The 15,612-nt window shown below is 34.4% G+C and overlaps 1 protein-coding gene and 1 pseudogene across 1 annotated transcript; one reads left to right on the top strand and one right to left on the bottom strand.

Annotated features, from left to right (window-relative positions):
- LOC128173100 (uncharacterized) overlaps positions 1–347 on the bottom strand; it is a 29,190-nt pseudogene extending 28,843 nt beyond the window's left edge.
- Positions 348–4,335: 3,988 nt separating this feature from the next.
- LOC128172582 (uncharacterized) lies at positions 4,336–11,715 on the top strand. The gene is made up of 5 exons (XM_052838366.1): positions 4,336–4,396; positions 4,825–5,022; positions 5,133–5,359; positions 7,183–10,629; positions 10,865–11,715. Exons 1-5 carry the CDS (start codon positions 4,339–4,341, stop codon positions 11,075–11,077), a joined length of 4,143 nt encoding a protein of 1,380 aa, XP_052694326.1. The 5' UTR covers positions 4,336–4,338; the 3' UTR covers positions 11,078–11,715.
- The last annotated feature ends 3,897 nt before the right edge of the window (positions 11,716–15,612 follow it).

Raw genomic sequence — 15,612 nt, 5'->3', positions numbered from 1 at the left:
ACGTTGACTATAATAACAAATTACTCATGACTACATGTACAAACAATCGCACAGTTAATTATAACTTACTATAAAATGATAAACACAAACATATCTGACTATCTGTAGCCAAAGACAACGTGTAGGCCATAATGCCCCTATTATATAGCCTTGTACTAAACACTCTAGGTTTTGTGTAGATGAGTTCGTCAACTCGATCGTTACTTAAAGTCCTATAGTACACTGTACTTACTTACCGATCTTACTAAAACCTTTATATTCACGAGCTATACAAAAGCGGGACTGGCTATCCATTTCATATTTAGTAATTAGAAATTAGCTGCTAAGCAGCATGCACGCTGCCTACACATTTCACAATCATGCCGCTTTTAAATTTTTATGACATTTAAAGAAGAGTCAAATGTTCGCGACTAATTCAAGAACGATTGAATATAAATAATCAAGGGCAGACAAATCTATGAGCAAGAGAAGGTAACTCCTGCCTGCCTTCAGGCCCCACCATATTCGTCAAAATGTATGTCACGTGACACAGGCGGTACAATATTGTTTAAAAGGGGAGGCCAACTGGAGTGTATCATTTTATGAGCGCTAGTGATGCAACCGCTGTTGAAATGCTTAACATTTTGAAAGACAATAATGAAAATTCAACTACTTTTACACACTTTTTATGGATAATTGATTTAATTTTTTAGGAGTAGATGCTGGCTATATAGGTAACTTTTTCCCTGCAATTCTAGCTACCTTTATACCCTTGAAGTTTTAAAGAATTTAAACAGAACGATGATATCAGTCTTCATTAAAAATTCTTTGAGTAAACCTGCTACTTCATCTCGACCACGTTGTCCTTTATATCCGTGCTTTTTTTTTAATTAAAAAATGTTTCATACGCATATACATTCATTCTTCGTCTACTTGCAGCAATACGCAATGTGGTATCGATTTTTGCCTTGGAGACAGCAGATTTTCTTAGAATCAATATGTACAGGTGGTTGTGCTAGCTCGTGATAGTCAGCTAATACCGGTGTTTGTAACACGGATAAGGGTGCGGCTCCATCAATAGTTTGTGTCCGTCATTTTCAGAACATGTTTTTTTTTTCACTGGATAAATGGAATATTTCTCCCTTTAATTTGCGAATGAATGTAAAAGATTTACTTATTGGAAACCAAAGAGTGTAATATATCTTGGTAAGCATATCTGTACATTATTATATTGCATGCCAACTTTACTAGAGGTTTGTCTTACATAACCTAAAAAGACTTAAAAATAAGATTCTACACCATTTTGCGTTATAAAATAGTATGTCTTATAGACTGCTAAACTATGAGAATAGCATCATATTTTCTTGGTGTTAATGAAATCTACCCAAGTCTAAAAGACTCGTATATTCACCACTATGAGGCAATGTTTCGAGGATTTTAAATTAAATCAACCCTTAATCAGCTGTCACACATTACAACACTACATGTAGCAAAGGTTGTGGGAATAATTGTTCTGTCAATATCTGAAATAGAAAACTCTACTGTTTAGTGAGCTTACACTCCTCTTCTTCAGCTTAATGATTAAAACATTAAGACATCATAATTTAATTCATTAACTAGTAATTGAGGGTCTATTTTGACACTGCTCGGTTTTTACGGGCGTATACTTGAAATGTTCTAAAAATATTTGTTATCAGATTCAGTCAATCACAGTTAGTTCCATGCGAGGCTTCCGGCAAATTTTCCACATGGCAATTTTGTCTTCTTTGTTTAAGGAACAGTTACAGTTATTTAATTACATGTTTAGTATTACGAAGAATTATTTTCATATATTAAATATACAGTGACATGAACACGTAAATACAGTGACATGTACACGTTAATACTGCTATAAAATGATTAAAATCACGTTTTCCTATTTATGCACAAGAATTTCATTCCCTAGCTTAGAGTGAAGTTAAATGGAAAGCAACCAAACAACCAATTCATGATCAGAATAGTGCGACTCATCCTTTGGCATGGCAAACTTTGAGCATTATGTACACATGTAAACCTATTTTGTGATTTTGTAAGTACATTTTTTTTTATTCTAAAGTTTCCCTATACGAATATGGGTATAGCTGACTACAATGTATATATGTACATCTGTTTTAGATATCTATCCGTCCCCAGCTTATTAATCAACATTAAATTTTTCTGGCAAGAACATAATTGGGTTTGAATTAATTAAACTCTTTAACAGCCCAAAAGCACAATTTTAAAACATATTATTCACAAAGATACTTTAGTAATTTATGGTTTCTTTTAAATACAAGAAGTATTCCACCGCAAAAAATATTTAAAAGTACATTTTAAATACATTAAATTAAATTAAATACATTAAAAACATTAAAAATACATTTTACATTTTTAAAAAATATTTGAAAATACATTTTATAATTCAATAATTAATTGAATAAGATAAGTACAATATATAGATTAACACATACTAAATCACTAGTACATTTCTAGTACATCACTAGAACATCACGTCAGGGGCATGTGCGAATGTGGTATCAAGGACACATAACCCACGATTTTACATCATTAAGAACCTGTTTTCATATTCCGGGTAAATGATATAAATGACGTACCAAAAGAATATATCAATTTTCTTGTAAATAAATGATTGTTTTACAACTTAAGGGTTACAAACATCAAATCACTTCCCCAATATGTTCATGTTTTTGGAGGTTAGACAGTGTTTAGATGCCGATTCTGTTTACATCACAAAATATAAAACATACGATGTTATCAATTGGTGTGTGTTACATTCTAGTGTCTATTTACTGGTTATGAGGACATGAGCCGGGAAAACAGATGCTGTCGAGGGGCACATGATTGCCATTGTTTGAATAGTCAGCGAATATGTATTATATTATACTGAAGAAACCTCTTTTTGTCGGCGACACAGGTTTGTTGTTGGTATAAAAATTCGAGTTATCGGTAGCTACCCTGATAACACCAGAGGAGTTCCGAGATCAAAAGTAAAGGAAGCCAAAAGATGACTACTATGCATGCGCGGATCCAGAAAATTTTTCCAGGGGGGGTCCGAAGGATAATTGTGTTTGCCAGGGGGGGTCCGAGGCATATTTTCGCGATAATTTTACTATGTAAATTTAATAAATTTTCATTTTCCAGGGGGGGGGGGGGTCGGGACCCCCCCGACCCCCCCTCTAGATCCGCGCATGCTATGGGCAAATACTAGTAGCTTTACCCAATATGCTTTTGGGTGAAATAGCAAGTTAAGTCGTTAAGTGACATAGGCAAAGTTAAATGACATAGGCAAAATACATACGAGAATTGTTGAAAAAGTCCCGGACAAAGTGATTTACGACAAAATTACTGTGTACCTTGTAGGATGATGAATGTTTTATTAAATGACTACAAATAGAAAATAATTATGCAAAAAATCATATGGTCTTCAAATTCTAAAAAAAAAAAAAAAGATACAGGGATTTTCTCTTTGCATGAATTTGATTTACGGAGCACCATTTCATATTTTCACGACGTCAGGTGATAATTGAAAGGAAACCTGTCACTCTTTTGCAAAATAAACACTTTTCAGTTCCACTCTTTTCATGTTATAACCCATTTATAAAATGTCTTTTGTGACATATCGTAGATCATTTAGGTCAGGAAAATCTCTGTCCACGCAGTTTCAACTTTAAGCGAAATACATAGGTGCAAGATCCGGTTTTATTGGTGGCGGGGTGCTGCAAGAGCTCAAAATATCAGTTCTTCCATCTGATTCCAATTGTCTGTCCTATAAAAATAGTAGCATCTAAGAATAGTTTGGTCTTAATCAGAGATTTTCCTGCGTGCACACAAAATTTAATCACGATCCGGTGCTCCAAGACGTCTATTGAGGTTCACGTTTTTTTGTGACTCCTTTTTCAACCGTTAGTTTTCTACATTTGGCGATAAAACGATCTGAAATTCCTCAATTTATCTGAAACTTTTACAAAAGGACCTATATAAGTTATTTTGACATCCTATGAAATGCCGTTTATTCATATGTGCTTAAACGGCACATTTCCTTAACAAGGAAAAATACGTACAAAATAAAACAAACTTTTAAAAAACTGTCATGCTCAGTGAAGCATATTTTATCAAATTAAGTAAGCTGTATATTTTTATGGCGCATTTAAAAGATACAAATCTTTATATATTTCTTGGAAAATACGATTAAATCTGAAGAGTTTTGCTGGTATCATGAGAATAGTCCGTTTACAATCGAACTTTTCCGCGAACTTTTCTAACAACCCTCATGAGGCATTGTAGAATAACATAGAACCCCTCGTTTTTTCAGGCTACACAATGCTTGTAAGCCAAAAGAATAGAAGAAAATCCTGTGTCATTCAATACTGCAATCAGGGTAAGTTTATTAGATTCTAGTAAAATGTAATCTAGTAAAATTCTAATAAAATGATAGGGCCTAGTTCTCAATATTTTTCACTATGACTAGGTGTTTTTATTAAAATTGAAGATTTTTAAAGAAAAAAGATTTTTCATTGAGATCGTACGTAAAAGGGACATATAAGTCCAAAGATTAGTGTGTTCTCGTTTTTGTACCCATGAACGCTGATCGTTGGTGAATAGTGTAGTGAATTTTCTTGCGTTTGAGTTCTCGTTTTGTAAATTAGTTGATACATGTTAATAAGTTTATCATTGTTTCTGCTATCAAAAAGCATCCTATGTGTTTGTTGGAACAAGTGTACGAGCATTAAGAATCCTTAATATCATGCAAAATTATTTTTGCATTTAAACATTGAGTAACCGTACTTGAATTCGTTCTTTTTCTAGCGTCGCGATTAGCCCTGTGTTGGTCCGCCTTCCAGAAAGCTGTGCGATGGGTGGTGTATTACGTGTGTGCCATTCAATACCTCAATCCGGTCTACCTCATCCAGGAAAAACAAAAAAAGCTCTACCACTTTGATCAGTTTGGAAAAATTGTCATTCAGCCCAAGCTAAGCGAAAGAATATTCAATTTGTTTTCATCAGGTATATCTTTTTTTATCATGATAACTCATTTAAAATGTAAAATACTTAAATCAGCTAATGGTATAGAATGTAAATTGCTAATTAACAGTAGGACTTTGTTCTATTTCAAGACAATGTCCGTAGAAGACGTATACTAACCTGGGTACAACAAACTCTGCCCTCTCATAATGTAGAGGATTTCAGTTTTAGCTGGAACGATGGCATTGTTTTGTGTGCTCTGCTTGAAGCAGTGCATCCTGGGATATGCCCAAGCTTTGGGCACCTCAAACCACACAACAGGGTAAACAACTGCCGCCTGGGACTCAAACTCGCTCAGCAATGTTATGGTCTGCCTCTGGTAAGTTGTTCACAAGCTTATCTTTTAAAAAAGATTGGTGAGCTAGCGCTGTAGAAATCTTAAAACACAGAGGCAGATTTCTAAAACATTTCCGAATCGATTAATTAACAATAGGAAGGCACAGTGGTTTACTGGAATTGTGCTGGGGAAATTTTTCAGGAATCATTGGTACTGTTTTGTAGCAATCGTATCTTCTCGGGCCTTTCCGGCAAGCTCGAAAAACATATCCGAAGTTGTCTTCCGAACCTCAAGGAATTTAAGATAAAGCTAGCTACATGTTATGTATTATAATATTGAAAATAACTTTGCATTATAAGACCGAAGCTACTGTTACTTTTTGACATTAACGATAAAGCATAAAACTTCACGTGAAGATGATAAAACGAAATTAAAATGGTACAGTTTATCTACAGTAGTACAGTATTCCCAGAATCCCCTACTATGGAGTCGAGCATGCGTATTCCAGTGAAAAGGACTAACGTAGTTGCTAGCGCTCGAAAGCGCTAGCAATTAGGTGTACATCCAGCCTTGTTTGGAGTTCAATGCTTTATAGAAACAGCTAGACTGAAATATAAATGCCCCGTTTATCGATTGGTCGAAATCTACAGCGGCTGAAACTGAGAAGACAGTGACAAGTCTGAAATTGACACGCACTGTTTATCGATTGGTCTAAACCTTCAGCGACCTACAAAATATCACGGACTGCACGAAGTAATCATGATGATGTCAGACTCAAAGTCTCACAGGAGACGATTCTAGCTAACGTACTTATATACATTACCAGTAATTTAGTGATTTCTACTTATTTTTCATAATCAATTTATTAATTAGTTAAAAGAGAGATGTTAATATAAACAATAAAATGCTTTCTTTGATGATACATGCGGGTTATGTATTTTTTCTGCAATGTCGCTACCTTCATATCCCGAATGAATCCCCAAAGCATATTATTGTTTAAATAGCTAAGATAAAATGTTACCAGCATTTCACTTCAACATTTGCCTTGAAAAAAAAAAACATGTAGGAAATAACTGAATTTGTGAAGACACAAAATAAAATGGAATCCAGTTAAAAATACATTATATATAGTTGTTTTTTATTACATATTTGACCAAAATTTGAAAAACATTAGGTATAAATTTTATATACTACGGTGGCTGATAATTCACAAATTAGTATAAAATAATTAATACATGTAATTTGATTTTGCAATCTAAATACAGCAAAATTAAATTATTGAACTGTTCATTTTTCTGAATTATTATATTTTGGTAAGATTTTCTTCATTATTTAACAATAAGATTTTGACGATATAATATTATAGAAACAATATACGTATACTATTAAAATCATTTATTTACTTATTAAGGTTAATGTGTTAATAAATAATAGAAGATAAGGATTAAATAGTAATAGTCTAAATAAGGCATACGTTGATTTAGAAATGATATTTTTTTTTTTATAAAAAAATGTTAAATTGATAGAAAGGTTTTATTAATATTGAAAAAAATTACTTAAAATATTTCGAATCATCATTTCATGTCTTCACCGCACACTATATGTAAGTACCATGTATTAGATAGTTTCTTGTTTGGGTAAATAAAATTAGTTTCTCTTGAAAAGGGTCATTCTTCCAAGAGGCATCATTACTGACGCGACTTTGTAGGAAACATCAACAAAACTATCAACATTAATGACGACTTTTTCTTGAACCACAGAAAAAAGTTCAGATTAAACCTCATAATGTTACTGTTTAGCTTGACATCTTATTATTTTAAATTTAAGCATCATCCGGAATCAATGTTGTTTTCCCTGTTTTTCAGGATATGATTACGCCAGAGGAAATGGCAATTGCAAGCTTTTCGATTGAACCAAAATTACTCAGATATGTATCAATGATAAAATGGGCGGCTGAGAGTGGCCAAATAAGAAGACGTGATCATGATGAAAAGAATGAGCAAGCAAGGAAAATGACATCTTTTTCAATTAAAGGCTCGGGGATAGTTAGTGGTATAGTTGGAAGAAAAGCAAGATTTAGTATATCTGTTGCTGATGTCTTAGGAATGTTTCATCTTGGAGTCGACATAAAAGGGCCTAAAAATGAAGTATACAGCGAGCAAATTATCAGTTTACATCAATCAAAGGAGATAATGATTGGTGCATATCAGACCCAGCCTAAGCAAGGTCGGTTTGCTTCCATAGATAACCATGTGATGGAGTACATGGAGGACGGTGTAGGCAATACGTATGTCCGTTGGAAAAACCTTAAACTTCTTGGGGACAGTTCCTCAATTAGCGTCATTCCCTTTAATTGTCAGTGTACAGGAGATGGGGCGTTCCTTATGACATATTTACCCATATCGACAGGAATTCATACGATTTCAATAAAATGGCAAAATGCTCATATCGAAGGGTCGCCATTTAAGGTTAAAGTGTACCAGCCAAGAGATTTAACAAGACGAGCGATCAGAGATGCAAAAGACAAGCGTATCATTTTTGATTCGCTTTCCCTGTCGTCTATTGATGAACGCCCCCATGGTCTTTTGAAAATTGAACACGAGATAGACTTGAATGGAAGGTCGAAAAACGATTCGGAAAAGCCAACTGGTAGATCGTCTAGATCATCACGAATGAAGAAGCAATTTACAGTAACCAAACGCCGGGTCATTCGTAAAGTTATAAGCCGACATGGAGAGGAAATCGTCATTCAAGAATCCCCTTCTCCGACCCTTTCACGCCAAAGTAGCATGACAGACACATCCACAGAGGAAGAACTTAGAAAATCGTGCTCGCCTTCTCCGCCTCTTAACCGGAAAAATATCATAAGGTCAACAAAATCTGACAAGGAGCAAATAATTGGTGGCGATGATTCAAACAATATTCAAAATATCTTGGAGAAAAGATCTGAAACTTCAGACATTAGCGCTAAGTTTGACACGTTGAATATTAACGATTACAAACAAGTTGAAGACAAAAAGAATTTCAAAAGGAACAGAACATCACCTCCACTAGCTGCGTCAAATTTAACATGCAGATCTTTCTCCGATTCAATGCTGAATTATGATGTCTCTGATTGTAACAATACTAAATCAATAAGACCAACAAAACAATTAAAGACAAACTTTATTCAGTCAAAAAAACTAAGCAGCAAATTTCCATCGCTGAAAGTGTTGCAGTCTGATAGTTTGAGAAAATCATGTTGCTATTTTTCATCAGATTTGTTACGTCAAAATTCATTCAGCAGTACATCTTCTGCCAGCAGTAATTCGAATTCATCGTTGGGGAAAGTAAAAAAGCCATTCTCATTATCGCGGTCTTTTTCAGTATTAAACAATAACAAATATCCGTATAACAAAACATTGTCTCGACTTGAGAAAATACGAAAGGACAAGCGCTATGTAGTGGACATACACATTCAAAGCGAAAGGTCTACTACGTCAATGGCGTCACCTTCTACGTCTAGCCTTAGTAGCTTGGCCTCTCCGTCGACCTATTCTTTCCCTTTTGACGACTTGAAAAGAAACAAAGGAATGTCCATTATTGACGAAACAGCCCAGTCTGATGGTCAAAAAACGTGTGTCAAGGAAGGCAATGACAATAGTCAGGTTAAAGGGAAGCGAAGCTTGGACCACAATATATCAAAACAGAGAGCGACCACTATGTACTGGTTAAATAACCAAACTACAGACCACTTCTCCGTCGACTCTACAGATTATGATCCAAACTTTCTTGTCGAGCAATTTATTTTAGGACCAAGTAATGAACAAAATCTTATTGATTTCTCAAAAAAGGAGAGTGATTCACAAAATGAGAATTTAATCGATAATGATTCAAGCGTTCGAAGGAACGGGAGTGTTTTGCCAAAGAAAACTGGTCTTCAGAGGCAGTTTAGCGAAATGGAAGGGACACAGCAAACCCTCACGACGTCTATGGGGGATAAATTGCAATCGGTTAAGAATAATTTAACAACATTTGAGAATTATAAAATAACAAGTGAAGGGGGATCCAAACCGTTATCAAAGTCTAACCCTACCAAGTTTAAATCAATAGTTACAGTGACAAACATTGTGCCGTCAAAAGTTCATGTCATAACACCTAAAGTTAATGCCAATAAGTCAACACAAGTAAAAGTTAATGATATTCTTCAAGAATCTAATTTTTCAAGCTTACTTCTTGATCTCAATATCAGAAAACGTAAACAGTACGTTGCTATTCATAGAAAAATGTGTACCGTCGCAACAAAGAATAAAGGCTGTTTCAAAAGAACTAGGGCTTTTTCAGACGGTGAATTATTTGACAAATATCCTATTAACGCCAACAATAATGAGATATTACACAGTTCACGTCAGTCAACTCTTGATAGTGGTATATCGGAAGAACACAGTAAAGGCGATTCAAAGGGTTCTCAGACATCAAACAACCGAAATATATTACAACAAAAAAGACAAAATAAAACAAGTCTAAGGAAAGATCTTTATTTGGATCCTATTGTGCAAATCCGAAAGCACAATAAATACCCTCACAGTATTGGAAAAAGGCATCAGAAGATAAGTGAATTGTCATTTGATAATCTCTCTAGTTCTTCGGATACAGAAATATTCACAAAACGAAGTACACAGAAAAAGAATATACCATGTATGCCGCAGTATAAACAACAAGAGAATGTGCATTCTAAAATTAAGACTGTCTCCTCTAGCGAAATCAAAAGCTCATTAAATGATTTTACCAAAACAACTGAACCAATCAGCATTAAAGATCAAAAGGTCTCATCACTTAACTCAGAGAAAAGGTTGTCTACCGCAGATATGCCCGACATTGGAATTGGTGTAGAAAATACCGAAAGGATCAGTTTACTACATGATGTACAAAGTTTTATGCAGCTGTCTCCGTTCAGTAAACGAGGTGCAGGCACAGAGACAGAAGTCAAACAAAATGACCTCGAAACAAAACCCTTACCTTATCATCCAGAAATTGTGTTTCACACAGCAAAAGCCGTATTCTTAAAAGAAACGCCAACTTCTCACTATATATCGGCGCTTTGTCATTATGTTGCACCTGCAAAAACCGAACAAATGTTTACAAATTCTTTGTCTATTCAGCTTGAAAATGAAAATATTGAATCACGTGATCCTGTTTGTTCAAAGTTCGACAATGTCAGCATTGAAAAACATTCAACACTTCGGAATACTGATTTAGAAAGTGACGCATCTTGTACAGCCGAAGGCTTGGGTCTTGCTGAAGGACAAGTTGGGGTAAAAAATAATTTTCAGGTAACTTTTAAGTCAAGAAAGTAGCTTATATCAATAAAACATTCAATAATAATCATCAGAATTACCCCGCCATTAACATGTTAAGCTAAATCTATTTTTGAGATACATGTATTGTTAAGGCAAATCATACTTTGTAAATAGGACATACATTCACTGCAAACACAACGAATTTCAAAAAATGTTTCCTAATTCAAAATCTTTGTAAAATTATTTATGTACGTCTCTCTTAATTTAGATATGGTGTCATTCCCAAGCGAATGCGGCGGTATCCGTTACTATACATGGTCCTCGACCTTTTTCTGTGCTGGAATCCAGTGTAATTTACACGGGAGACAGTTTGTATGAGGTTACATATGACGTAGCATATCCTGGTTATTACGTCATTTGCATTAAGTATGGAGAAGAAGAAATAGCAGAGAGTCCTTTTTTGGCCCGTGTCACCTACTAACATTCTAACTGAACTTGTGTGGGATCATTCGATGTCGGACCTTACCATTTATGCATACCTGTAACCTTTTGATGCGCGGGATCGATTGTTAAAATAATGTGTCAAACTATACCTTTTAGTATGTGGGATCGTTCGATTCGGACATTGCCCGTTGATGTAGGGGTCGTTCGATGCCGAGCATTATTTTTTGATATGTGGGATCCTTCGATGTTGAACAGAACTTTTTTTTTTATTTGTGGGAATGTTTGATGTCGAAAATTGCCTTTTGATTTGTGGGGTCGATTGGTGTCGGACATTACCTTTTGTTGTGCGGAACTGTCTATTTTCGGACATTACGCTTTATATGCAAGAATGTTCGATATCGAACATTACCGTTTGATGTTCCGTTGTTTTACTTGCATAAAATTTTAACACATGTCTTTAAACGTTTTCCCTCATAATGCAACAGCTAGAATTTCTTTTCAGTTAGATGCATGTACCTCAATTTTTTTTATCCATATTTATTTCATGAGAATATTTATTAAGAGCTATGAATGTAGCAATCATTGCCAAAAATAACATTACCCGCTTAGGGTGTTTATATATTTTATTTTCAATGTTAGCCCTCAGTGTGAATTTTTTTTTTCAAAAAGCGTTTACTTGGTCCCAAATTTAACGCACTTTGAAAAATTTTCTCAAAGTGCGTAATTTTTTTCAAAGTGCGTTGTCACATAGCACCCTTCATGCCAGCATGAAGCGCCAAAAACATTTATTTTTTAAATTATCGACTAATTACAGTGTATCTTCCAACCAGAAGAACATAAACCTTAGATTTAACACTAAAAATGCGACCCTTAAAGTATTATAAAAGCAACCGCCATATTTAAAACAAGAGGTCCATGGGGCAATATCGCTCATCTGAGCAACAATGGGCGTTTAAAAGATATTGTGCTATATGGCCCCTCGGTAGAATAACAAAAAATAAATATGGTAAAGTATTACAAATATTTTTGCATCCGCGTACTCTTTGACATTGTACCTTTACGGAATACTCAAAATAAGGAAATCCTATGCAAGATATAAAACTAAACATTTGGTATGAGTACATTGTAAACTTCCAATTCCCTGTATTTTCGTTCTGCCCCCTCCCCCTCCCCTACTTTATAAAGCGGTCAAAATATATGAGAGCATATAGAAACATTTCTTCCTCAACTACTGACTAGTTATTGTATATTTAAAAAAAAATATAATAAAAGCTATCGTTTTTTATTTAAAAAATCTTATAGATATCAAGAAGAAAATTATACCGTAATGCGCTCAATTCCTCAAATTAAAAACATTCAAAAGTTTAATTTGTCTTCCCTATTATAATTAAATGATTCTTGTTTACCTGGCGTAAACTCGTGTGACTTTTATAACTTTACTCACACTTGATTGATGAATACACTGGAATGAAAAATGTTGTCACGTGACATGTTAAAGAGCTGTAAAAATCAATGTTACAGTATTGACAGGCACATCACTCTATTTTTCTAAGGCCCACCCATATTTTCATCTTTATTCAAATATAACAAATGGCTACAAACCAGGATAATTTTCCTCTGTAATATTTCTTAGGAATAGCGATAATTCCTTTATCCCCGCAACAGAAATGTGTCAGAACTATGGAAGCTGTTTTAACGGTGTCGTTTATGTTTACTCGTGTCTGAAAAACTATCAAAAATGATGTAGATTTCACATTATTCATTGTATAAAGAGGAGGGCCCAGAGAATAGCTATATACAGCATATCATCCTTTAATTTTTTTTGGGTACAAATATTTAACATTTAGCGAGACATTTCTAATGATCAACCAAAATTTTGACGTCATAAGAATTTTAAGCAAGATACAGAGCTCACAGTTTCCGGCCCGGGTTTGCCTGCCCATTTTACCAAGACTCATGGAATACCGAACCCGAAGCAATAAAATAATTAAAACACGCCTTTTCTTTATTATTATTTTCATAAAAACTCAGATTTGAAACAGAATTAGCCCATAATTTTTGCAATTTATAATATTCTTTCCATTAGGATTAGTTTTGCTAAATTACATTGAATTTGACTCAGCAGTTCTTGAGAAGAAGAATTTTTAAAATGCACCCCCCTTTTTCTACAGTTTCGAGGTTTTCTCCGCTTTGAAGTAAGATCGGTTTTTCTTTTTTGCAATTTATCTTTGCCTTACCCCTTAAGAATGCTTTGTGCCAAATTTGGTTGAAATTGGCTAAGCGGTTTTAGTGAAGAAGTTCAAAATGTAAAAGGTTTACAGATGGATAGACGGACGACGGACAAATTGTGTTACAAGAAATAGCAGAGAGTCCTTTTTTGGCCCGTGTCACCTACTAACATTCTAACTGAACTTGTGTGGGATCATTCGATGTCGGACCTTACCATTTATGCATACCTGTAACCTTTTGATGTGCGGGATCGATTGTTAAAATAATGTGTCAAACTTTACCTTTTAGTATGTGGGATCGTTCGATTCGGACATTGCCCGTTGATGTAGGGGTCGTTCGATGCCGAGCATTATTTTTTGATATGTGGGATCCTTCGATGTTGAACAGAACTTTTTTTTTTATTTGTGGGAATGTTTGATGTCGAAAATTGCCTTTTGATTTGTGGGGTCGATTGGTGTCGGACATTACCTTTTGTTGTGCGGAACTGTCTATTTTCGGACATTACGCTTTATGTGCAAGAATGTTCGATATCGAACATTACCGTTTGATGTTCCGTTGTTTTACTTGCATAAAATTTTAACACATGTCTTTAAACGTTTTCCCTCATAATGCAACAGCTAGAATTTCTTTTCAGTTAGATGCATGTACCTCAATTTTTTTTATCCATATTTATTTCATGAGAATATTTATTAAGAGCTATGAATGTAGCAATCATTGCCAAAAATAACATTACCCGCTAAGGGTGTTTATATATTTTATTTTCAATATTAGCCCTCAGTGTGAACTTTTTTTTTTCAAAAAGCGTTTACTTGGTCCCAAATTTAACGCACTTTGAAAAATTTTCTCAAAGTGCGTAATTTTTTTCAAAGTGCGTTGTCACATAGCACCCTTCATGCCAGCATGAAGCGCCAAAAACATTTATTTTTTAAATTATCGACTAATTACAGTGTATCTTCCAACCAGAAGAACATAAACCTTAGATTTAACACTAAAAATGCGACCCTTAAAGTATTATAAAAGCAACCGCCATATTTAAAACAAGAGGTCCATGGGGCAATATCGCTCATCTGAGCAACAATGGGCGTTTAAAAGATATTGTGCTATATGGCCCCTCGGTAGAATAACAAAAAATAAATATGGTAAAGTATTACAAATATTTTTGCATCCGCGTACTCTTTGACATTGTACCTTTACGGAATACTCAAAATAAGGAAATCCTATGCAAGATATAAAACTAAACATTTGGTATGAGTACATTGTAAACTTCCAATTCCCTGTATTTTCGTTCTGCCCCCTCCCCTTTCCCTACTTTATAAAGCGGTCAAAATATATGAGAGCATATAGAAACATTTCTTCCTCAACTACTGACTAGTTATTGTATATTTAAAAAAAAATATAATAAAAGCTATCGTTTTTTATTTAAAAAATCCTATAGATATCAAGAAGAAAATTATACCGTAATGCGCTCAATTCCTCAAATTAAAAACATTCAAAAGTTTAATTTGTCTTCCCTATTATAATTAAATGACTCTTGTTTGCCTGGCGTAAACTCGTGTGATTTTTATAACTTTACTCACACTTGATTGATGAATACACTGGAATGAAAAATGTTGTCACGTGACATGTTAAAGAGCTGTAAAAATCAATGTTACAGTATTGACAGGCACATCACTCTATTTTTCTAAGGCCCACCCATATTTTCATCTTTATTCAAATATAACAAATGGCTACAAACCAGGATAATTTTCCTCTGTAATATTTCTTAGGAATAGCGATAATTCCTTTATCCCCGCAACAGAAATGTGTCAGAACTATGGAAGCTGTTTTAACGGTGTCGTTTATGTTTACTCGTGTCTGAAAAACTATCAAAAATGATGTAGATTTCACATTATTCATTGTATAAAGAGGAGGGCCCAGAGAATAGCTATATACAGCATATCATCCTTTAATTTTTTTTGGGTACAAATATTTAACATTTAGCGAGACATTTCTAATGACCAACCAAAATTTTGACGTCATAAGAATTATAAGCAAGATACAGAGCTCACAGTTTCCGGCCCGGGTTTGCCTGCCCATTTTACCAAGACTCATGGAATACCGAACCCGAAGCAATAAAATAATTAAAACACGCCTTTTCTTTATTATTATTTTCATAAAAACTCAGATTTGAAACAGAATTAGCCCATAATTTTTGCAATTTATAATATTCTTTCCATTAGGATTAGTTTTGCTAAATTACATTGAATTTGACTCAGCAGTTCTTGAGAAGAAGAATTTTTAAAATGCACCCCCCCCCCCCTTTTTCTACAGTTTCGAGGTTTTCTCCGCTTTGAAGTAAGATCG

This window comes from Crassostrea angulata, chromosome 2 (assembly GCF_025612915.1).
Source record: "Crassostrea angulata isolate pt1a10 chromosome 2, ASM2561291v2, whole genome shotgun sequence".
Classification (NCBI taxonomy): domain Eukaryota; kingdom Metazoa; phylum Mollusca; class Bivalvia; order Ostreida; family Ostreidae; genus Magallana; species Magallana angulata.
This window is presented reverse-complemented; position numbering and strand designations above follow the sequence as displayed.

Bases quoted from the DNA above. Each gene is read 5' to 3' on its own strand.
- LOC128172582 (XM_052838366.1), top strand. From the start codon at position 4,339: ATGCTTGTAAGCCAAAAGAATAGAAGAAAATCCTGTGTCATTCAATAC. The intron at 4,397-4,824 runs GTAAGTTTATTA...TTCTTTTTCTAG, and splicing joins CATTCAATACTGCAATCAGG to CGTCGCGATTAGCCCTGTGT. The intron at 5,360-7,182 runs GTAAGTTGTTCA...CCTGTTTTTCAG, and splicing joins AATGTTATGGTCTGCCTCTG to GATATGATTACGCCAGAGGA.